Genomic DNA, 26,658 nt, shown 5'->3' on the forward strand with positions numbered 1-26,658 from the left:
ATATTGGGACCCAGACGCAAGCAGTTTCACATTAAATTATTTCCCTTTTCCTTCAAATCCAAAAAAGATGTGAGCAGTGGGCTTTTGATACTATGGGGACTTGCAAAACTGTTCACCTCGGTCTGCAAATGTTTGTTGAGATATATTTCTACAAGAACAACTTCGTTCAGAGCTGGTAGACCTCTGAACTACTTTCAATGATGAATAGTCATATATTATAATGTATGTTTCTAGATGTAATTATAAAGGACTTTGAATTTGGCAGTAACAGGAGAATCGGAAACAAAACTGTGACAGTCTGTGTGCTGAGGGTATTTAAATTTGTTCTAGCTATAACATGTTGCCAGTAGTGACAAGGCATGCATCATACTATATTTTCTTATTTGTCTCAGCAGGGATGCCAGACAAGACGAACATCAGTGACGTAAAGCATATCCGTCAAACCAACGATGGCAGCACTTCAGACACAACTGGAGCAGGATGTACAACAAAGACTGATTATATGACATTTGTGCTGATTAGTCTGGTAACACTATTTCTCAGTCTTTGGTAACTGTTTATCTCTGACTTGATATATGTGTCTCATTGTCATCTGTTCATCCCCACTCACAAGCCTGGAATAAGGGATCTGGTGGATATAGCAATATTTATGATAGCTTGTATAATATCAGCCTTTCTGATCTTAGGCTTGAATATTAACAAAGGGGTTTGTGTAATATTTTTCCTGTGGTGTTTTTTAACACCTGTAGGGTCACACAAAATCATGAAAATCAGTTTTATTTTTATAACATTTTACGTTAAAAATAAGTTGAATATTATAATCTTTATCTTAAAAACAATTTGTGAAAAAGAGATCACAGAATTGCCAATCATAGAAAGGACCCCTGGAGATCATCTAGACCAACCCTGTGCTCAGAGCACACTCAGCTAGATCAAGCTGACCAAGGCCAGGCCTGGCTGGTATTTGAATGTCTCCAAGCATGGAGTCTCTACAGTTTCTCTGGGCAACTTGTTCTAGTGCTTGAACACTCATAGCAAAAAAAGCTTTTTCTTATATTCAAAATCTATTGTATTTCAGTTTATGCCCATTGCCTCTTGTCCTGTCATTGGGAAGAGTTTGACTCCATCTTCTTTATGCCCTTTATCATGTATTTACACACTTTTATAAGATCTCCCCTGCATCTTCTCTGCTCCAGGACAAACAACCCCACCTGTCTCAGCCTCTCCTCATATAAGACTTGTTCCCATCCCTTAAAAGTCTGCATGACCCTTTGCAGGACTCTACCCAGTATGTCCATGACTCTCTTGTCCTTGGAAGCCCAGAGCTAGATGCAGCACTGTAGATATGGTCTCATCAGTGCTGAGCAGAGGGGGATGATCCCCTCCTTTGACTTGTTGCAATACTTTTCCTAATTCAGCCCAGGAGGATATTGGTTGTCTTTGCTGCCAGGACACATTGTTGGTACACGTTCAACTTGTTTTCCATCAGGACCCCCAGGTCCTTCTCTGCAAAGCTGCTTTCCAGCCAGTATGCATCAGCTGGGGTTATTCTTCCCTAGATGGAGGACCTGGCATTTCCCTTTCTTGGACTTCATGAGGTTCCTATCAAGCCATTTCATTCAGGGTCGCTCTGAATGTGAGAACAACTCTATCGTGTATCAGCCACTCCTCTCATTTTTGTATCCTGTGCAAGAACTTGCTTAGAGTGCACTCTGTTGCATCATCCAGGACATCAATGAAGAACTACAACAGTATTGACCCTTGGCGTAAAGCAGGAGTAACTGGTCTCCTTGTGGACTTTGTGTTGCTATTTACAACCCCACATGTACCAACTGATGAAACTGTTGCTCAGCACTTTATGAGTTTTGTATTTAAAGTTCTGCCCTCTGGGACATGATTCCTGTAAAACAGAAAATGTTGAATTTTCCCTTCTGTCTTTCTCCAAAAAAGAAAAAATATACAGTGTAAACTCAGCTAATTTTAGTAGGAATTACTTTTCATAGTTCAGAAAACCTACATATTAGATAGTATAATGTTAATGCAGATATGTATATAACTTCATTTTATCTAGAAATAATAGCAAGGTTAGGATTCAATGTTGGATTAAGGTATCTTAATCTATATGTCTACATACAGATATTTACGTATGTGCTATTATATACGTACTCTATATCTCTAAACTGCCAGTGGAAATACAGTGTAGCATTCAACTGCTAAAATACCAGCAACAAGTGCCAGTTAAGATGCTGTAAAAAAATCCACCTGGTGTCCAGCTACTGCTCTGAAGGGCCTCAGCTCTTTCTGTGGGCAATTGACCAGAGGCCTTTGTCACACAGTCAATAAAACCCAGTGCATTATTCAGCTCATATGAAGTCAAACTCCTGAGAAAGCAACTCGGTTGCTCAAAAGTAGGTGTCTGGTGCCACCTAAGATTTCTTGGAGTATGCAAGACATCCTCATGGGACAAGCATATATGAAGCATGACTTATGGGAAGTTCCAGAGGCTTCCTTAAATGGGAACTGTCTGGAGTGGCAGCTGGTATCTAACTGGGATATCCTTGTATATCTCACATACACCTAGTCATGGATAGGTGGGCCCATGAATCGTATGCCAAGTCCCCAAGTTGAAGCAGTGACACATGAATGCCAATGTGAATTGCAACATGAATCCCAGCTCTTATGCTTGGTAAACTGAAGCAAACTAAAGTGTTCCACAGTACTAACGGTACATTATATATTACTTTTATAATATTTTATCATCCTGCCATCACTAATTCCCATATTTTTTTAACCAGAAAGTATTTCAGACTATTTTGTAGTTATTTCTCTTTTACAACCCTATACAAGAGAAAAAAATAAATAGTACAGTATTGTATGCACTCATATTATACATCAAACTCTTCCCAGACTGTAAAAAAGATAATTTTATATGAGGCTAATATAAAGAAACATGTAACTTCTTTTATTCCCAAATGCATGCATTAGTCATTAACACACACAGTATAACATATAGGTAAAGAGATACAATATTTAGAAAAGCAAGTGAACACTCCTAAGAGCAATTTCACAGGCAGATAAACACCATGAATAAGCATGTGTGTCAGTGTGTACATTTTACTTGACCCCTTTTTTCTTTTTCAGGTTTTGTAAACCAGTCTTTCAAATTCACTTGTCATCTTGTCTCAGCATACGCTGGAATTACCACATCAGTAATCCAGGGAAAGATAATCTGATTTCATTCTTTTCCTTTTTTCATGCTAGTTGAAACCAATAATTAATCTAGTCCAGCAGCATTTTTTTTAATGACCAGTATCAGTCACTTAAAGGAAAATAAAAAAAAAAAAAAAAAAAAAAAAAAGGTTTGAACAGGAGATACATAAATGGAGAAAAAATTCTATCGATACTTATTACTTAGAAATTTATTTCTATCTTGAAGCACTTTGTTTCCACTCCTCACGTTCATGTGTTGTTCAAGACCTTACTGATGGTGCCAGGTAGTCAAAGAGGTAACAGTTTATTCTATAGCACTTTGGAAACACAAGCCCAATTTTCAAATAATGACAGTAATTAGGTCTTAAGGCCACTTCACATATATGTTAATTACTAGCCTGTGTTATTACTCAGTTTTTTTCATGGCCTGTTCCATTCATCTTCTACACTGCACCTGCATTAGGAAAACAATTCCTAAGATTCCTTCTGGAGTGGAAAATTAGGTGTCTCTTTCCCAGACACATATGAACAAACTAGCAGCAACATGAATATAATGGTGGCAGGTTTGGGGATCCCTCACTGTCCCCTTGGCCATGAGACCTCATTCACCCTCCTGTCCCATCTCTCTCTAGGCACCACCACACACTTCAGATCATTGCTTAGATGCATGCATCTGCCAGGCTGCATCGCAGTTCTTTCATCATATCTACCACACTATAAAGAAATCTTGTTTCTTAAAAAAAATAATTTAAAAAATCATTAAAATGGATCAAAGAAAAGGGAAGGAAGGCGAGGATGTTTGGCAATCTGTGTCAAGGTTACCTTGCAAGGGAAGGAGCCTTGCAAGAAACTCTGGGAACACGGCAGGGTGTTGAAGTGTAGCTCCAAATTTGGCAACTGAGGGAAAAAAAGCCTGACATTTTGCCCGTGTTAAAGTATTTTGCTTTCTTTTAAATAAAATACTGATGTATTAAAGCTGATAAAGTTTAAAGTAGGAATGCTTTACTTGACGTGTACCATTTTTTCAGAAAGCCACTCGTTCAAATACTGTTTATACTAAAATTGCAATGGATATCACTATTGAAGTTGTGTAACTGGTCTCAGTACAATTAAAAAAACCCTTCAGCTGTCAGGTGAGAGAGCTTTGTAGGGAATAATTTCTTAGAGCACAGTGTCACTACTTGTAAAACAGTATTTCAGAAAAAAAAAATCTAAAAAATACTACATTTCCAAAATCCGTAATATTTTTACCTGGTAAGATCAAGCTATTCTTCTTGAACGTCTGCTTTTTATTTTCTTTAGATGTACCTGTATTATTAAATGCACCTGTACCTCCTGGGAGAAAAGTACTAAAGTACTTTTTCTGATAACTACTGTCCTAGCACTTTAAATAAAAGTTTCAGTTTTCCTCAGTGTAGCTGGTGAAAGACAACAGAAAATATTTATTTCCTTCAGGAGCAAATACTGTTATTTTCATTGCTAATAAAAAGATGAAGCCTAACTATAGCCATGTAACAGGCTATCTTTGTCTTTTTCTGTAGATAGATAGATACACACATACATCATTTATTTCTTTATACCTGTATTTTTTTATGTTTATTAAAATAATATTCTTGTTGAGATTATAACAGGGTTTAGACTAATCTATTAAAAATTTCAGATTAACCTGAGTATTTCCATAGCATCTTCTCAGAGGCATGCATTAAAATGGTTGAAGTTATCTCTGATTAGGATTTATTTTAAGTTTAATTCTACTCTGAAATAATTGTGTAAACATGAATCTTATTCAGCAAATGGTGCTTTTTTCCATGTGCTCTGAGTCACAACTGATTATAATAGAAATAATAATTTTTTAAAAAGACTGAAAAGCTAATGTAGCTCTAGTAAAACCCAGATTCTCTTCTTGCAAATCTCAGCAAGTTATAAATAAAGTTCTAATTCCTAATTCTTTCTTCCTGGTGATGCATGAACAAAATAGCTGGCTTGACAGATTTTGCCAAACAAAATTTACATGTCTGGCAGTTGGAAACTGTATTTTTTACTTTATTTTGGAACTTGTAAATGTGAAATGCAATAGACAATATACCTGGTACCCCACAAAGCTCTTTTACCAGCTCACATTGAAGAGGAATAACATGCTGAGCTTCTGTGGTTGGGAGGACTTGGTCGATGCATCTCATCACCCCTTACAGAGCAGAGAACTGTGCTAAGATCACCTGCTGTGCATGCCTAATGTAGGTGTCTCAACTAAGTCTCTCCAGGTTTGTCAGGCAGTCTAAATTAATTGTTAGTCTCTTGAACTTAAGTCACATGGAGGTTTTTCTCAGTGGCAATTTCTGATTTTCTTGCTTCTCTTCAACATCACTCTCTCTTAAACAAGAGTTTACAGGACCATGCAGTGAAACTGGTCGGGGTGTTTCTGACCCAAAGGATCTCCTTGATCCAGTTCACCTCGTATCTCCAGATAACAGCACTGGTACAACAGCTGAGGTGGCCATAGCTCTCATGGCAGTTTAGTCACACATTTATAGCAAGTGGACGCAATGCTAGGTACAACAAAACATTTAACAACATAAGCACATAATGCAAAAAAAAAAAAAAAAAAAAATCAGTTACACCTTGTGCAGGGATGCATACTTCAGTATCTAAAGCAGGATATGACCATTAAAAAAAAACATAATAGCAAAGTATGATTTTTTTCATACATATACCACACATGAAAGACTGTGACAGATCTCTGTTGACAACGGGCAAAAACATATTGCCCAAGACATACATCAGTATACCTTACCCTGACCCATTTCCCTTTCTTTGTTCCCTATAGCTGTGCCTGTAGGGGATTGGGTTTTTTTATAGTAGGAGAATGTGCTTTCCTGTTTCTTGTGTTTAATTTATTGATAAATATAGCTAACACCTTTGTGCTGGCTGTTAAAAATATTTTTCATGTCTGTTCACATTCCTACTTTTTGGCAGACAGGAATGTTTGTGAAACCTTGACTTTCACCCTTTTTATTTTTAAAAAGAACAGAGGTTTGTCAAGTAAAACAAAATAGGGGATACCCGGCCTTCAAAAAGGTAAAAAGCAACATGATCCTGAAGAATAAATGTCATGTATTCTTTACTATGCTAACAAAAATATTGCATTTATAATTTCAGAGCATTGATAGGTCTGGAAATTAGTGCATGGGCCAGGTTCTTCTTTTAGAAATTTGTGATACTACTGAATTCCATAGATATAACTGCAAACATAGCTTAGCTTTCTATTATCTACATGCAAAACCGAACTGATATATTTAATACAATACGATTGTTTTCAAAAAGGCATCAGAACATTACAGGTAATAGCACTTTGTATTTCTCTGCTCTATACTGGTTATGTGTATACAATGATAAATAAAAAATAATTTAGCAAATAAAAATGTATATTGTGAACAATTATCTATATGACTCTAAGGGAAAAATATCATGTATTTTCCTATGAAATGTGTGACTTGATGATAAAATTTTTACCGTTTTAGTAATCTAAACAGCAAGGATAAGACAAAACTACTTGTGCTTAAATATGTAAGTAGACTTGCACTAATACCTGATTAAAACAAGTATTTTGAAATACTGACTTGATTTCTTTGACTTCAGTCTTTTGCCCTGAAAATGCTGTATGTAATACTTCAGAAAACTAAGACTGAGGAGAGCTGTTGACAATGGAATTTCTATGAGAAATGTTGAGGTAAAACTCTTGACAGGCAAAAAGGTTTCTAAACTGTATCATGTTAGTTAGTGTTCTATGAACAAAAACAGACAAAATATCAGCTTTATGGAAGACTAAGTATCTATGCAATTTCAAATCCTAGGAAACACCACAAACATATTAAAATAAACAACATATAGTAAAATTCCTTTAGACCTATCTGTTTTTTTAGGTAAAGGGGAAAAGTAGTCTAAACTCATGCATCTAGAACTTATACTCTCACTAACTGATCCTTTTCTGCACTCTGGGCTAGTCCAGTTGCTGAAGCATAGGGGGCTAGTTTTACACTTAAAGTTTTGTTTATGGACAGAAAGGAAAAGCACCATATGTATAAAGCCAAGAATTTACTGTTAGTATAGTGAAAATCTTAACAAGCAAATTTAAGAATTATTATTAGTCTAGATCTAATTATTACAGAAAAGGAAAGAAAGCATAGTTACCTGGTTAGAATATTTCTCCACAGAACAACTCTCAATAAGACTACTAATACAAACAAATTGTAAGACATGAGCTAGATAGTTTCTATCTCTTTTTTCATAGTTTTATGCTTAGTTTTCCATTGCTTGTCTGAGCCTTAAAACTGATACTTTCAGACTACAGAAAGGGGATTATGTTGCGTCATCAACATCTGGGGTCCTTCAAAGGGAGGAATATGGTGTCAGTGGTTTATTCTTTCTCACCTCAGGATTGACTTTATGCAATTTTTATACATTTGCTAACACACTTTTATACCATTGTTCTTCCTTTATCTGTTGCTCCAGATTACATCTGAATTTACTATATTTGGTGTTATTTACGTATGTTACATACTACCTCTTGGTTCTCTTTGTTAGCCTTTAAACCAGCTTTTGTCCTGCTCCAGGTCTGCATTTCTTTAACTGACCATGGATCTGTTGTTCATAGCCATGGAGTCCCCAGTAGCAACCCTGTGCCCTGTTCTTTACCATCCTATACCTGTGCTCCTCTACACCACATCCCGTGCCTGCATTTCTCAAGACCACTGCTATCACACTAAGCCTGTATTTCTCTACATTACACTGTTGTGTTAAAATCATAAGTGCCTCATTCTACATAGAATAACTGCTTATTACTGCTATCTGTATAAAATGATGGTTGTCTAATGCAAAGATACATAAAAGTAAAGCAAAAAAAGACCCAAACAACCCCAGGCCAGTTAGTAAAAAACATGTTTGCACAGCAAAACAAAGCTGCAGTCAAGTAAAGAAAAATTCAGATGGCAAATCTGACAAGAGTCAGTCCAGAGGACTTGAAAAAGTACAAATCTGATGGTCAGTTGCTAGCCATGGCAATGCCATGTTACAAGGCTACGCAGTTAAACCAGACCTGTCTGAGACACCTGCTCCTTTCTGTCACTGCAGAGAGTCAGTGGTCTTCTCAGCCATGTCCTGAGTTGTTTCTGCCAGCCCCTCACAGGTGCCTTCGGCCATCTCAAAAGATAAAACCAGCCTCTATATGGCCAGCTGAACTGAGCCCTCAGGATCAACGGAGTACCTTGAAAGAGTGACTTCTCTCATCCTGAGAAAGGTGTTCCGGGTCACATAGGTCTCTTCTGGTGATGAAGAGATTAGTTCAAGGATATTTAGTATTTAATATGTGAAGTTACAAGAGATAAATTTCACCTTTAGCATGGGATTCAATCCAGCTAATTCCTTTCAGCTTCTTCTTCTAGAATAAAAAAAACTTTTGAAGTGTTACCTCTCTTCACTGCAGAGGGGATTTGGATACTTGCCCTAGCACGACTGGTCTTCAACACCACCCAATACTCAGGCACCAACTGGTTCTACTGCCTGGTCTTCAGTAGCACACAACAGGCATGATATGAAGGGCCTCTTTACTAAAACTGTGTAACTTGTAGTCTTAAAGCTGAGTAAAAGTAGTTAAGGGAGTGTTGATTTCTTTTTAACTTTGGGGAGAAAGCCAGGGAGAGACACCATTCTTGGTGAATAAAGCCTGTTCATCAATTAACCCTTTCTGAAAGAAGAACTCAGCATGCACAGCCCTGAGAGGGCTGAGCAGATCTGGAAGAGACAAGTAGAGAAGTTGCTGTGGGAGCAGAGGTGAAGGCAGCACGGGCCTGTCCAGCCAAACGTGGCCTTGGAGAGCCCTGGGCCAGAGGGGAACTGCCTTAGTCAGGTGGAAAGTCTGCTTTCAGAATTTGCTTACTGACAATAACTCACATCTAATGAGCCGTTAACACTAAGCGTGCCAGCAAAAGAAGTTGCAAGCAGTTCAGGCTGTTACCACCCATGAGACTTCTCTGCTCATTGGGAAGGTGGGCACTGTTGGAGCTGTGAATGGTGGGAGAGCCCTGTAAACTACTTCTTTTGCCAGCAGCAGTTGGACTCCTGTGATTCATGGAGGGAACTTTGCTAAGAGGAACACTTGGAGCACTACGTCAGTCAATAAACTGTGAATAAGACAGAAATGGATTGATAGTAGTGACTGCCTTCCTCACCCACCATGCATGACTTTGCAAGCAATCTCTGAAGAACAGTAACTCTGTCTTTCAATGATTTCTGAGGTTTTCCAAACTGCAAAGTTTTATTTATGCTTTGTTTCTACCCTGACCTTGTTAGTCCTACTTAAGTAAACTTTTATGTAACTTTATTGCTCTGTAGCAGGCAAACGTTGTTCAGTGGGCACACAGACAGTGCAAATCAGTTTTCCATTATCCTGGATGGGTTTTTAGCCACACTTGCCTATGAGTTTAATGAAGAGTACTATAAATTCAATCTGGACCTTTTTCCTTGGAATCTTGTTTCTGCCAGGTTAATATTGCTGTAAAAAAACATGAGTGCTAAAATAATTTCCTCCTATTAGACCACAGATTTCATCCTCACCCTCATTTCCTAAGTATTCTCCTCAGCTAGTTTTGCATTTGGGTGACCATGTTCGTATTTTTTTTGCTCACGAAACCCCCAAAATTACAGCTTTTGGCGTACAAATTGCAGATCAGTACTCACACAAATGCTTTCTGATGTGTTTTTCTTAGATGTCTATTTTTCCTTGCAGCAATGATGGGTGCCACACATACAGAGATGAAACACATCTAATCCCAGGGATTTACTGCATTAAGAATGAAGCTTTTCAGATACCACACACATGACAGCAGGAGGCACAAAGGCTAACCACCCTATCAATAAAGAGCAGGAGAAAGGATTCCAGATAATTCTCTTTTCATTCCAAATTTTAAAATTAAGATGAAGATTAGAAAAGTTTGGGAAATAAACATACTGTACAGAGCAAATTGTGTTTTAGCTCTACAAAGTCTTTTCAAATTTTGAGAAAATTTGAGTGAGAAAACAAGGCTTCTCCAGTAACAAAATTGTACAAGGCATTTTTGACAATGCTGTAAATCATACAAAAAACATCTACTTCTATGTTTCTCAAAAATTACTGGAATTTCAAATCAGATTATTTGAGTTTATAATCCTATAAACATACTTGCTAACCTGAGCAATGATTATACCTCTTTCAAACTTAGATAGTGTAATAACAAAGAAAATAGACCATGTCAAAATCTGTGCTTTACCAAGGAAATGCAGATGAATTTGCTTGTGCCTACTGAGATTTTCTCTTTAGTTTCCTGTTAATTTAATATAAAAGCTTGAAGGCAAATTCACTGGTTGTCAGTCAATAAAATTGAAGCCAAAACAAAAATCTACAACAGCAAAAGAAGGAAAAAAATGAAAAAAAGGGAGAATATTACATTAGTCCAACATTTACAAATCTGTGATAGAAGTCCTGAGAAATCTCATTCCTACTCCCTAAGTGGTTTATGCATTTTAAATGTAATTCTTCCCAGATAAAGTACTGACACAATCCAGAGAGAAGACAGTAAGATTTCAGACTGTCTGTGAGTAAACCTCACTGTCTGCGAGTTCTGATGGTGGAGAAGTTTCTTTGTTCTGTGTCTCTAAAAGATGTTGTTGTTCCCCTAGATGTTATTGTGTCTGCTCCCGAGTTGCCACAGTTTACAGCCTAACAATCTGCAGAAACCCATTAGGGTCTAAATTGTTGTGCCAAGGACAAACACTCATATCGCTGCTGAAAAGGCAGCAATCTCCAGGCGAGAAGAGCCAAGACCAGTAATAGTTTTCCTAGTCCTTGTGGAAACTACTAATGGGAGTCAGAATTCTGAGTGCTGAAGCTCTTAAGCAAGTACCACTTTCAGCTAACTGTGTGCTGGCTTATATTCATAAATATAAACATGCATCTTTATATAAACAGGGATGTTTTAATAGATCAGCTAAGGATCACCAACACTTTTATTAATTTTTTTGAGAGATGTGGTTTCTTTTCCTTTGAGTTGTAGGAGGATTTTGCAAAAGCATCAAAAAAGGCACGTACAACTGACTGAATGCTCAGGAAAGAAAGACAACATAAACATTTACTTTTGCATTTTCATCTCTACAGGAATAAGCATACTTCAGAGCTATCTCTGTCAGGTGCCCATGTACCAATCTTCAATCAGGAATATTGGTTATCTGTGCACTAAGATGTTCTGTTTCAAAGACTATAATTTGACTCCAAAAAGATCTAATGTCATTAATATCCACTGTTCATATTTTTCCAGTTAAACTTAAATCACACTAGGGCAAAGTAGTAATTAACATGCAAAAAAATATTACCCTAAACAAACTATAAACTCTGTCTAGTTCTCTGGCAATACAGATAAAAGCACAGGTGTATAATCACCAACTAGTATGGATATAGTCCACCCCCACAACTGCAAAACAATATTCTTGTCTCTCTCACATTATACCCTACCACTCCTTTTGTTAATTGTATTTAGTATTCTGTATATTTGTCAGTTTTCTCATTTTATTCCTAATCTGCTGTTGATTTGCAGAGCAGATCTGTTTCTTTGTAGGTTTAGTCAGGCCTGCTGAAGGGGAATCCCGCTGTTATTCAGGTCTCTAGAGCCTACTTCAAAAATTTATGCTTAAAATATTATGAATATGAGGGAAAGTCAATCAAGACATAAGGTACAGGATGTTATTGCTGGTATGCAAAGTTCAGTCTTTGTTTGGAGACACATACTTTTCATTTGGCATCTGTTGGTATTTTTAACAGACTTCAGACCAGAAATTAGAAGAATCTTCTAAATTCATAGGACTGTTAATTTCTTCAGCAGGTTTCTTAATGAGGCAAGTGGGGAAAACAACAAAACACAAACCCCAGATTTTGGGCTTTTCAGATAGATCTGGGTATGTTTAGGAAAGCAGTTATGTGACTTGTATTACCTGAGACAATGGGTAACTGCACGTCACGAATCAAGAGGTCCCTCCCAGTCCTGTGTTCACAACTGCTTTTCACCCCATGATGTGGTATTAGCAGAAATTCTGCAATTTCTGATTTTCCTACAATGATTGTCACAAGATCATTTATTACTCATAAGTGCTAAACTCCCCCATAATTAAAATAGGCATTGAACCCTGGAAAGCAGATCAAGTAAGGCTGAGGAATTCCAATTAGTTCAGACACTTCTCAGTCTCAGAAGGAAAATAACATTTATTCATCCACTGCTACGTGACTAGATAGGTTACAGTTTCCATATATCTATCATACATATTTTTGTTGGCAGTAATGTTTGGCATTTTTGTTTATATACACTATCTATATTCTTCATCACATTCATCTTTTCTGCTTTCACTCTACTTTGATTTATTAGGGTGATAAGACCTATATTACCAGAGACCTTACCATCCAGCAGGACAAATTAACTTCTACAATATACCAGGCTTTTCTAGGGAATTTAGCCCAGTTATCACAGGAGATGGATAAGCCAAGGAACTGATGAGGTGCTTATAAGATGTTTCAGTTTTAGACTAGTTGTACAATTTCAGGCAAATTAGCAGCAACTCCATTTCTTCTGCTTGCTAGCTTTTTGCTAACACTGCAGTGTTAGGCATAGAATCATAGAATCATTTGGGTTGGAAAAGACTTTTAAGATCATCAAGTCCAACCATCAACCTTGCAACTAGTGCATTTGATTGGCAGTTTCAGCAACGAGGCTGAGGTTTGAGCAAGCAGAAACTGAACTGCACCAAACTCTATCACTGATTCTTCCAAAATGGAGCTGAAGACAATGCTTTGACAAGCCAATGTCAGGAAGCCTGCAGTGCTGTTGCAGGTGGTGTTCATTCGGTGTCTAGATAAAAGACATCAGATCCTCGCACTATCCCTCTGACACATTTCAGAGACACACAAATGGCTTGTAGAAAAGACTCATAAAGCTATCAAATGTTATGTTAAAATTAAATCTGCATTTCATGAAGGTTAGTAATCATTATTTCTCAAACATTGCTAGCTGGTTTAAATAAAATGTTCCTGAGGATTTGTGATCTACAAGGCATTATACTGAAATAGCTTTACATCAAAGCCTGACACTGTTTTTTCACCAAATTATACCTTTTCTATACAATGTATGTGCATGGAGAGTCTCTCAGATTGTGAGGTTAAAAACAAAACTCTTTCTTGTAGACCTAGCTCTGCCCTATATTTCCCTACCCTTCAGGCTGTATCTCATTTATTCAAAAAACTTCAAAACAGTGAGTCTCTGGATGAAGCTGGATTTGCCAGATTCAAATATCCCATTTAAATGTTGACCTACCCTTTATGACAGTGTAAGTACATTTTGAGATCTTATATTTTCTCTTTCATAGCAAGGATCAAAAAACTCAAAATAGAAAATTCATAGCACAGTGTAAGCAATGGCCAGTTTCTTGTGCACAGAACTTCCAGCAGATAAAAATTCTTAAAAGACTCCATCTTACCCCCTCCAAGAGATGCCATACAGGTACATGACCCAGGTTTGGACTTATTTAGGAAGTTACCCTAGTCAATCATGAATGCTATAGCAGATTTTTTTTTTCCACAGATTGAAAATGTTGTACCAATAACTTGTAATGCCTTGTATAAGGACCTATTAATTTCAGAAAGTGTGAAGTTACTAAAATGTTATGTTTAGGATATGGAATTTTACTTAACTGATTAAGTCTTTTGACCGAAGACTTAATACTTGGTGGTTCCTCCCATAGAAAGATTGAAAACGTATTATGTGTCGCTGTGGTGGAGATCATATTTAATCCATAACACTGTGTGAGTGTAGTCCATACTCAGGATTTGTACCATACCTCCTAATCTGTTTTATGTTTCACTTTTTAATTAAAATTTTGAAAGTATGCTAAGGCTTCTCTCTACCTTTGCATGTTAATTTACATTTATGTCAGGGCATTGTGAATGAATGCCCATTTTAGAATATCAGAATATTCCCCTCCTCCAAGCTACAACTAGAAGGTTTTTGGAAAAAAAATATTTTTTTAAAACCTTTATCTACTACTTCTTTTGAAAATAACTTTATAAATAATTTACAATAACAGGATCAATGTAAAAGGTTTCTAGCTTCCAGGTCTATGTGAACTAGATCATACTACTCTCAATCTTTCTAGATATTCTTAAATCCAGATTTGCACCAATGCACAACATGCAGCCCTGCTCACTCTGAACCTTTTGACTCCTCTATCAGCAGTGTATACAAACTGTGAAAGGCATATATGTTTCCACTGGCACTCCCAAAAAAATGAATGAGTGAAAAGATCCACAGTCACAAATAAGAAATGTCACCTTAAATTAGAGTTGTTTTTTTTTTTTTTTCCTGTCTTTTTTTCTCAAAGAGACAGTAACAGTAACAACTAATAGTGAAGTTAAGACTGTTAATTTTGAGTAACAAAGGGGGGTGGTGCGGGCGGGGGGGAGTGGGGAATAGCTTCTAGCACTAAAGAAATGTCTCATTCTATGATAATAAGCTCAAAAATGGTGAGGAAGAGGGGATTAGTTAAAAGGGTTTAATTCTTCTGGCTAATCTTCATAGTAAAAACAATAATTAACATGGCCATGAATGAAAGTAAGTCTTTTTATCTCCAGCTCCATGCAGTAGGAGACTTGAACTCTATGAACTGGAGCATGTCACATTCACAAGCAAATACCTAAGACTATACCAGAAGAGGTAAACATAGATCTAGGCATTTTTCTGATGTGTTTTCTCCAGTTGTTAAATCTTAATTTAAAAGATACAATCATAATACTGAAGGAATGATCTAATAAATGTAAGACACAAAACAGATACCGGTATTCTACTGTAACCTTAAGGACTCACCTGTTGAACTTCCACAAGTGCTGACAGCTGTAAGTTCCCACTGAAAGAAATAAGGATTTATACTAAGACTTTTCCCCAAGACTATACAGAACAAGCATCACCGTTTGAGATCAGACTATGTATGTTGCCATTGATTGCAGAAGTAGCAGCAGTCCCTGCTTCCCCTGCAGGGAACTTCTAGTGTAGAGATTCAAGCATTTATAATCTGTTTTGTCAAAAAACATTAGCAAGAAAACAAAATTTACTAAGTTCTATGAGGTTTTCATCAAAAACCTAAGTAGTATATTGAAATCTATTTGTATCTTGGAAAACAAGTACCTTTCACTGGACAAAAACTTTGAGCTATTGAAAAAAAAATCGAGAAATCAATTCTGAAAGGAGAAGTCATATCAAAAAAGGTGGTTTGGATTTTTTTTGTTAGGATACATGTATGCTCAATGGAAGCATACAGTTCACAGAAAACTACCTCTATAAACCTTATATTTTGAAGTTTTTGAATGAATACCTAGTCAAGGACCTTGATGGGAATATAAAATAAGTTGAACTTGTAGGCAGAAGAGATAGAAGTCAACTCACCTAAGATCAGTCTTAGAAAAGAACAGTGTTTGGTCCAAACTTGTTCTCTTAGTCATCTGTGAGATATTCACAGTACATCTCATTTTAGTATAAGCTTCTATGACAGGAAGAACGAATTGCCCTTTAGAGATGCATGTCTTCCTGAACTCTCTGTAAAAAGAGCTCAGATGACTAAATAACATAAGGTACCTAAAATTTTAGATAGCGAATTACAGGACTCATCACCATCTCAGGTGTCCAGCAGGAGTGAGAGAAGTAACGCTACCTTAATAAACTCTTTCATTCAACAAAAGGAATTCTAAATACAGTTATGATTTTGAAAATCTTTATTAGAATGTTGATGAATATTATTATTATGCAAGGCAATTAAATTGATGTTAAATACACAGATTAAAAATTATGGTCTTTCCAAGGTCTAGAGACTAAATAAAAAGCACAGGCTTAATTGTGTGTATCAATACAGTTATTTTTCCAAAGTGTTGATTTCAACCAACAACACTGCAGCTACATCAGCCTTGTGGCAGGAATGAACTGGCAATAGGACTTTGGTTTGATTACACTCATAGGGCCATGATTAGATCAGGCAAAGAAAAATATTTTTTAGAGAACAGAAAGTATCACAATCTGGCCTTCCAGCTAACAATTAGCATTGCTACAAACTCAATTTGACAGGAGCACACATAAATTCAGCTTTCTGCTACTAGCTGTAAACATCAAAAAACCCAGTCATTTCCAAGGGATATTAATGGAGGTGGTCTGGACCTGAAAGGAAAGGTTGGTGCATTTTAGATCTTTGCTAATGAAATTAATGAACAAAGCCATAATCTAATGGATTAAATATTACATTAGCAGTCCATTTCCAAAGGATTGATGAGTTCCTTGCTGGTTTCAGCTGGTATTTAAAAATTACAAGTAAGACTGGCTAGCAATCTGAAGATCTCAACATCTCAGATTTTCTTTACTAAAACGCAATATAAAAAGCACGAAGTCCACCACCATCACCACCACCACCAAACATCAAAACAGCAATAAGAAAAGGCTTTTGTTGGTAAAGTTCTGCTTGAAGGCAAGACAGCGGAGTAATGTTGCCTAGGGATATGACTCAGTATCACAGATGCCTTATACAAAAGCTAATGAGCCTGTCGCCAGTACTGAAAACACTATTTGCCAGTCGCAAAGCTAACAGTAAGTCTATATCACCACTAATTTGATGGATATTTTTCTTCATTCACTAGCTCATAAATTCCAACAGTGTTGCTTCTGGGGAAATATCAATTCCTATTAAAAAGGTATGTAAATATGTCATAATTCTAAGTGCTTTTGTGACAGGATTATTAATATTTGCATTTCACATATATCACTGAAAATATGAAAGTTAAACTTTTCTGAAATATCGAGTCAAGGGAATCTGTTGATTGGATTTAGAAATCAAAAGTAAAGAAGGCTAGATGGCAATAAACAATCCAAGACTTGTTATATCTTCAAGTGATTCCAAATTTAGTTGTTTGAGAGGAAAAAGAGCTAATGGCATGCCAACCTGTAAACACAACTGTTGTTTCTGAAAATGCTGCTGTGTAAAAATCCTCTAATAATGCTCAAAGGGTAAATAAAATATTTATTTCCGTGGAATGTGCTTTTGTCAACTATTATCATCTTTATTGATGGAGAAGCCCTTTTAAAAAAGAATATAAAATTTAATTGCTGGAAGTTTTGACTATATTGAACAATTGACTTTTTACGGTGACAGAGTAGAAGGGAGCAAAGGGAGCCTTGTAGTTATTTGCATTAGCTTGCGTTTTATCTCCAAAATTTTTTCTCTGAAAACAGTCAAGATCAACGTAGATAACAAACATGATGTGAATTTAATGATACCTAGTCAGGTATAGATTTTTTTATCAAAACAGCTTGTTTTATGTCTAAATTTAGAGAAACATTTCTGCCAAAAAGTACACTTTACAATGTGTTTTCTTCATTACCATAAAAGTTACCGTATCTCCAGGGAATTTTTCTTAACAGCTGTTGAAAAATGAAGGGGGGGGGGGGGGGGCGGGCACACAGGCAGGAGGAGGGGCTGGAAGGAAAGAAACAGAGGGAGGCAAAAGGAAAGAGAGGAAGAGTGAGAGATAGGATGGGGCAGAGAAGGAAAGAAGGAAAGGGAGGGGTGGACAGAGGGAAGGGAGGAGTGAAAAGAGAAAAATAGGATAGAAAAAGGAGAAGAGAGAAGAGAAGGGAAGAGAAAGAGAAAGAAAAAATAAAAAGGAGGAAGGAAAGAAAAAAAGGAAAGAAGGAAGGGAGGAAGGACAGACAAAAATTTCTTTTCTCTTGACCATCTATTTCCAAACACTGAACAGAGTTGTTTGTATAAACGTCCTACTCTCTGGATTTTGCTAAGATTTTACCTGTGGTATTATGGACAATAAATTCCAGTGGTTGATAGTGCATTTGATTAAAATAATTATTTCCTTGACTTTAAAACTAATGACACTGTATAGGCAACAGTAATTTTTCTTTTCTTTACATTTTTACACTGCCATAGAAAGGAGTTAAACCTCCATTTTCCTTTTACTGATGCCTTCACAGGCAGGATAGGCCTCTTAATGAACATGTGCTGGCATCTTTTAAGTATTTCCTTTTTATATCTTCGCTGGCTGGCTAACGTTGCAAAATGCCAAGTAACATGGCACTGAGAGAAAAAATCATAATAAAAGTATTGCAATAATACAAAATAAAGTCTAGCAGTTTTTAGAGAGAAGGGAAGACTATATTTAATATTTTTGATGATGAATTTACCATGTGTATTACGGTTCATATTCCAAACTCCTGTAAAAAGCAACCATAAAGTCCTATAGCTCCCTAATGAAAGAGAAGCACAAAACTCTGCCAGAAATCACTGCAATAAAATCATTTATCCCTGGATAACAGGCAAAAAACTTATTTTCAGGTAAAATAAAAATTTCTGTTCATTTGCTCAACACTTTAAACAACGTGTGTTTTAACTATTTTCCATTTACTTGAATAATGGCTTTTAAAACCTTTGTAAATCCTTCTGTTTGGATTTCCTGCACAGAATATTCTGATACAAGCAAGCTGTGATAGGTAACATGATGAATCTTACAAATGTCCTCCATTTCTTGTAACCAAGATGTCTAGAGATTCCTCCAAACAGCAGGCTAAATGGAGATCACTGATTTGATTGAAAGCATACGGGGCCAAAACAGACTACCTGGAAATGCATCACAAGTGACACTAGTGAAAAATACTGCTAAAAGCATTTCTTTCTCCTGGGTGGCATCAATTTTTCCACTAGTGCTGGTCAGCACACTTCATTATATTCATCTACAGATCTGTACTTCTTGGAAGAGCAAAGCCACCATATGGCATATTAAAGATCTTGCTAATAAATCTAGCTAAGGAGACCTTTCCTTCAATCTGTTTATTTGTTTGTTTGTTTGTTTGTTTTATAATACAGTTTCCTGGTTTTGCAAACATCTGGGTCTGACAATGAGGACAGTGTACATTTTGCAAAGAGATTCTGAATCCCTATTATCTGCATCATTGACTTTCAGTACTGGGAAGTATATTTTTCTGCTGATACATATCCCTCTATGAGATTCTGAAAAAATGAAACGTAAAATAAAATGTGGTATTGGCAAGCAGAGAAGGTATGTAACATTTGTTTGCTTTTCTTCCTTTCTTGTTTTAATTTTTTTTTCTTATTCCAGTGTTATTCAGAAGGAAAATTTGCATTCTAATTATAAAGCTAGAACTTCAAAGCAAGTGACAAACTAAAAAGCAAAAGAATATTAGACAGGATATACACTAAGTGTTCCATCAAAAATAAACAGGTATCATATTTAACATTTCCAGGACAGCGGCCCTTTCATACAGCGTCTGAAAAATATTTTTTTATATGAATTCCAATTTGTCATATACTCAAATGATGTGCATGCATCTGTTTCATAAAAACTAAATATCCTCTAAGCAGTCATATGATGTCCATCTTACATGAGGAAACTATAGCTCAACACCTTTTTTGCTACAAGTAAACCTTTATTTCTTTGGGGTTTAAAAAATAAATTTTATCAATACAATATGCAAAATGAATACTATGTGATTTTATTGTTTAATAGAAGCCACAAATCAAGCACCATAAACCAAATAAAAATGATTTACAAACAATAACGCAACACAAGGGCCTCAGGTAGTAAGAGCTCATGGGTCTTTTACAAATGCTGCTACATACTTGTGTATCTTCATATTCATAGACTTCCCTACACTCTGGTATTGGGTGTCTCTCTTACACCATGAAAGGAAATCTGTTCTTTGACTTTTATTCACCTATCAAGAATACAGCAAAGTATGTATTTCTGCAGATATTCTCAATTTCTGACACACAAACATATAAAACCTCTTGGGGTTTTTTGGTGGTTTGTTTTTTGGTTTTTGTTTTGTTTAGTTTTTTTGTTTTGTTCCTTTTTCTCTGTAGGTCTTGCTTACTGAAAGATTTCAAGTTGTGTGACACTATCTTTTGTGCTTACCTCTATTTGCAGCCATAGCAGTTGTTCCTGGTAACTATCCACCCATCCCACATGTGCTCCCTCATGCAATTCTGTTGCTCTTCAATAAAGCATAACACAAAATACTTTTGTTAAATATGCTGTTCAAAATGCACAAACTTCTAGGATTATCTTTGTTGGTTTATTTCTGTTTTACTATTTACCTCAATCGTTCTTTTCTATTTTCCTTTCCCTACTTATTAAACATGATAAAACATGATCTGCTATCTCCCTGTCCCCAGTGGCAATGAGGGTTCCAGAGTGACTCAAGCCCATGTGGGACAGGGGTATGCTGAGAGTGCCAATCTCCCCCCATGTGTGTAACTGCATATTCCCACTGCCTGCTGCATTTCAGCCAACGATGCAGTGAGGCAGATCAATCTGTCGATCTCACTGGGAATTTATCCAGCAAAACATCAAAATTTGTTTTCAGTCTCAGCACGACTTGCTCTAGCAGCAACTGCTTGCAGGAGCACCTCTTCAGATCAAGAAGTGCACAGTATTACCATCTTAGAAGTGGCTGTAGCTTGAAAATTAGGGTGATGAGGATTCTCCCAGATCTTAAAAGAAGTGGAATTGAACCGTCTTGGCCTGTAGAGGCAGGGATCCTTCACTGATCAATCATTTCAATCACTTCACTGTCACATAAGAGTGAACAGGTCTGCCATCACCACAAGTTGTTTAGCCAGGTGGTGTCCAGAATGCACCTATCATCTGTGGCTCGTGAAGACATAAAAGTCTTCATATACAGCACATACACACAGACATGTATGCTTACAGCCCTACAGGACAGAGGGATTTCTGATATATCTATACCCACATCATTCCTGCCAGGCAGTTCCCTGCACAATATGTGGGATCTGAGGTCTTCATATATATTGAACAGGGAAATCAGCTACTCAGCAAAACCTGCAGTCTTAAATGTCAGGTCTTAGAGAGAACTTTTAAATCCTTAATTGAATATTTTGTTTCCTGGCGCAAGAACCTGGTGTTATCTTTGACTTGTTACATTTATTATTCTTTATATAAGTCCTTTACTAGAATGTGATAAAATTTTCTTCAAAACCTGAGGGAGGAAAACGCATTACAGCTAAAGCAGCTCTCAGTGAAGCTGTAGTTATTTTCTGTCTTAAGAATTGTGATCTTTTCATCAGTGTCTATCTTTTGAGGTCCGACACGCTGCCATTAAGATTATCTTCTGGTTTATGATTTGGAATTTTTTTCTACCTTTCTGCAATCTGGTTGCTGACTCCCCTAATTTAATTTCATTCACCCTCTTTAAAGCACTCTATAGGTCCACCTTCTCTGTTATCTCTCATTTTGTTTCTTTCTGTTAAACAGGAGAATCTTCCTGACATAACCCACCATGCACTTTCTACTGAGTAACCCTCTGTGTTGCAAGAACAAGCTGATAATCACCTGTTATATGACCTTCTTCTATGTCAAATTGCTCCCTCAACCCCACTTAAACTGTGAGAACTGCTCTCCCTGCTCAGTACATTGTTATGGGTTTCCATTGTCCATTACTTGCATTCATCGCCATGAATGTACCTTAATGTTATATAAAGCAGTACTGTAACGATCACACTTTGCATTTCTTGGCTTTCTCTGTGGTTACTGAAATCAGTTGCTTGGTTTTTGTTTGTTCATTTTTATCTCCAGAATTTCAGTGCTTCAATGGGCTTTGAATTAGGTTCGGTTTTCATAAACAGCAGCTTTGTCTTCTGTGTATGACCATTTGCACTCAATGTGCTGTTAAACACTGGGCATGTCACCAATGTAAAAGGGGCAGGTCATCTCGATAGAAGAGAAGGAAAGGGAATGATTCACATTTTCAACTAAACCGTGTTAAAGAAATGGCTGAACTTGCAGGAGGTTTGTAATATCTTAGAATATGAAAAAGTGCTGCATAGTTAGTAAGAACGATTGATGATAACATTTAATATCAGACAAGTTAGCAGCAGCCACTGTAGAAAAGAACAGTTTCTGTAAAAGTTAAGCATCTTCTTGATGTACTAGCTTGGTACCACTGGGTATTTTCAGCAGCTCATTGAAATGTTGCTATCATTTTAAGTGTTGGTACTGATGGTATCACTGTAAGTGCTACTATTTGTAACATTCCACAATTTTTCATCAGAAGAATAGTGAAAGAAGAAAAAAACAGGAAGGGAAAAATAGTTATTTAGTGAAAACCTTAATAAATATTCAATAAATAAATAATTAATTAAATGAGTGATGCAATCATCATTATTTTAGCTATAACAATTTTTACTTACATCAGAATTGTCTACAAAACACAGAGGAGTTGTGTCTGATATCCATTGCTAACATATGCCCATATTTTTTAATAGATATAAATCCTTTTAAGTGTGTTTTTAGGAAAGATATATTTTATATTATGGTTTTGCTTGTTTTGTTTTCATACACACATTTTAAAAAGGCTTGGACTGGCACCTAGTAAATCTTCCTTGCTTGAAATAATTAATTACTAGATATCTAGTTTATATTACTAGAAATTACTAGAATAAGTGATTTTATTTGATGTTTTATTGGAATGCAATTTAAAATAAGCCCCAAAGTAAACTGTACTTAACTTCAGAAGAACTTAAAATCAGGCTTAAGCATTAGGTCAATACTGTAAGACAGTTTCTTCCTCATTTTCAATATCAATCATTTATTTAAATTGAGTGTAAAGTGAAATTTCTTGTACCATCTGTGCCTACAAACAATCTCTAGTGAATAAGATTGTTTATCCAAATCCCCATGTTTTCCTTGTCTGTTTTATTTTCCATGCTTTTGGAAAATTATAGTGGAACAGTTTTCCTGAGAGAGATCTAGTTAACACTTTATGAGACAGACAACTTCCAGAATTCCTTTTGAGCTTTGCAAAATTGAACATGTGAAAATAAAATTGTCAGGTGTGAGAGCAGTGGAACATTTTGCTCGTCTGGTTTGGAGGATGAAATCACATGGTAGTGTCCTGGGAAAAGTGATTTTAGTCACTGTAAAGTGCATCATTATTATTCAATCTGATTGATCAAGGAAAGTATTCACTTCATTTAGATCAAGTAAAGCCACAACCAAATTATTCTGTACACAGTCAGGTGCATGCCATCTATCTAATCTAAACCAATCTAATACACTTTTCCATTTTGTTACAAAAAGTAGTCTGGTTCCAGCAACTGAGAAGTAGTAAGTGGATGATAAATAACTCAATGATTGTCAGGCTATATGAGCACAGGAGAATGCAATAATAAAAAGAAAGACAATTTTAAAATCTTGCAAGTTACATGGAAGGAAGGACACATTTCGTTTGATTTTATTTCAAATACTGTTGGTATCAGAAAAATTAGATATACCTTTTGCCAAACTGTTCACTCAGTTTTGGAAGCAGATGGAATATTTTTATATTGTCAGACTGACTAGGTGAGAAATATTCCGCTTGGGCTATTTGTAAAGAGCTTTAAGTCATTCCATTATTTTATTAGACAACTGTCAAGAGGCTTAACATGTCATGATTTGGCTTTGGATATGAAGAGGAAATTTTTGAGCTCCTGGAATGCTGAAACAAGACACAGTTGAACTTAAAAATGTTTATACAAATTTGGTTTTCTTATATTCTTTAGATTCATTGTCAAGAAAATTACTAGAATGCTCTACCTTTCATAATTCACAACAAAGTCTTATTTTCATTGATATTATTTCAAATAAGATTGAAATGTGATGATGCCAGTGAGAAAACTTCACCTGTGTGGCACCTGCACAAGCATTTTCTGAACTGTTTAGAACTCTAGTTTTAAAGTAAAAGGGTAGAATGCAAATAAAACATTATAGTTTTTTATATATTGACTCTGTCCTTAGCTCCGTGTGAAAGAGCACAATTCATGCTTTAAGAAGCTCACAATCAATAAGCTAAACCAGATCATGACCAGAGCCAATTTCTGAAGAAAGGGAACATCTCTATAGATCAATATGAGATTTGATCCCAGACTTTCAATCACTTATGGAAAGAACAGTATTTGAACTATTTTATCAGATTATGCAGCTTTTGCTTTTCTCCATTTTGTTGATATTGCTACACAGTACAGGGAACAGGAACACAACCTCACTTCTTGCACCTCTTTAGGGTTCTTCATGGATATTCCACATAAATATACAATGCTGATCCTCAGCCAGTGTTTTTTAGTTTTGCATCTTGAGACAGATATTATAATATCCCAACTGGCAGACTAATAATGAAACACCCACAGAAATAAATTCTACCAGAAAGTAATTATCCTGTTTTCAGAACAAGCTTCTGAACTTATTTAAGTAGTAAATGTGGTATAGGGCACACCCTAAAGAACAGTAAGAATAAGATAAATTATCAAATCGTCATTAGAGTTCTGTGGAAGGTTTGTTTCTGTGGCAGTTATACAATATTAATATGACTGTAACGGTTGAGAGGATGTGCCAAGCACAGTGAAACCTTTCTAGGTACTTATCCACAGTGCTGGCATAAAAACGCTTTTGTACAAATGGATTTCCTAGCCTAACTCATTAATTTTCCCCAAAAAAAATGACCAATAAAAGATTAAGGGATAGCAATGAACTTTATAAGATTGAAGAAGTCATTCAAAAAGTTTGAGGAGATTATTTTTTCTCCTAAACTTCAGTTTTATTCTACACCATCTTCCATCTCTAATACTGAAGTAAAGTGTTGGGGAAGTTGGGAGTGCAAGATTTATGAGCACAGAATAAAATACAGATCCAGAAAGCAACTGATTTTTACCAATTATCTTGGTCCTGCTCCCAGGGTTTCTACATATTCTATAGTGGACGGTCACTGAATACAATACTGTTACACCTCAGAAGCAAGGACCAAACCTCTGCCTGCCATGCATATTCAAGCCCATAAGCACACATTTCTCCTAATACTTTTAAGATCTACTACCTGAACACGAGGATTTGGTAATTTTTAGGGGATTTTTGGATTGGAATTTAGGCACTCCATTCTGCTTTTAAATTCCTATACTTCACTTTAAGCATCTTTGTGAGTGGTAAATTTTCTGAATAATAGAAGACTCCCTGTACGAACCAGCAGTTATATACCTCAGTGTAGTGGACCGAATGATGACCCACAGGCAGCTTTGATTCCAATCATTTGTATTTTCTTGAGTTCTTGGTTTTATATATAACTTCATCATGCTTTTAACATAAACATGTAAATATTTAATGTATGTATTTTTGACTGGTAAATAAAATAATAATAATAATAATAAATCATTACAGGAACTAAATCCAAGAAGGATTTATTTGATAATCCCATTTTATAAATAATAGATAGGTGTCTTTTATCCATCCATCCTATTATCAATTCTCTCATTAGATAGGAATATAAGTCAGGGATATTCCAGTCCCCTGTTATTGCAGGCAATTTGCTAGCAAGGTAGTTCAAAAGGAAACTTCCTAAATAGATTATTTCTTCACAAAGATTAAGGAAAGTGTAGTGAAGCAGAGAGATATAGCAAACATTGAGAATAGTGAAAAGAAGGAAAGGATTTAGACCTTGTAAGAGGGCTTAAAGTGAAAATGCCTAGGAGATATGTGATAGAAGTCATAGGTAACTTAAATTTATAAAAACATGTAAGAATCTTACACTTTCTTAAGGATATTTAAGGAAAGAAGGGGTTATTTATGCTCCCCTGCTTGGCCTGGAATATTGAAAAAAAGAGTTCTTCTGTTTCCACTGTAAGGAAGATGATGTGGGTTTACAGGAACAGAATGGGAAGGGGACAGAAAAAAACCTTATAAATGCTAGGAAGTGTAGCTGGTGTAATGTTTAAAGAAAGTTAATCAGTCCAGGAAAGGATAACCTCATTTATTCTTAACTGAAATGTGGGAAAACTGGGAAGAACAGTGCACAGTACTTCATTCCAGACAGAGAGTAAAGATAAAATCTATAAACAAAAGTCCTACTCGAACAATTAGTTTGTGATTGGTCAACAGTAACTGGGTGGCTGGTTTTATTTAGTTGTGTGTCTTGGTTTCAGCTAGGATAGAGTCAATTTTCTTCCCACTAACTGGTATAATGCTGTGTGTTGGACTTAGAATGAGAAAAGTGTCAATAACACATTGATGTTTTTAGTTGTGGTTAAGCAGCGATCGAGAACTCTTCAGCTTCTCCTACTGCTTTACCAGTGAGTAGGCAGGGGACACAAGAAGCTGGGAAGAGACACAGCCAGGACAGCTGACCCCAGATGGCCAAAAGGATATTCCATACCATTTGATGTCATATTCAGTATTTAAACTCAGGGAAAAGCTGACTGGGACCTGATGCTCAGGAAATAGTTGGGCATTGGTCAGGGGGTGGTGAGTAATCGCATTGTGCATCACTTTTTTATATT

General features: G+C 36.2%; 1 protein-coding gene across 3 annotated transcripts in view; it reads left to right on the forward strand.

Moving 5' to 3' along the window:
• The window catches only part of GPC5 (glypican 5), a 761,183-nt gene extending 734,525 nt beyond the window's left edge, over window positions 1-26,658 (forward strand). For 2 of the 3 annotated variants that reach the window (XM_080377390.1, XM_080377391.1), the window contains one exon: window positions 396-26,658. In XM_080377390.1, coding sequence (XP_080233516.1) covers window positions 396-553 — 158 coding nt within the window. In that variant the 3' untranslated portion in view covers window positions 554-26,658. The remainder of the gene's footprint in view (window positions 1-395) is intronic. The other variant, XR_013926366.1, reaches the window with a different exon arrangement.

Source organism: Falco punctatus, assembly GCF_963210335.1.
Source record: "Falco punctatus genome assembly, chromosome: 2".
In the NCBI taxonomy this organism is placed as follows: Eukaryota; Metazoa; Chordata; class Aves; order Falconiformes; family Falconidae; genus Falco; species Falco punctatus.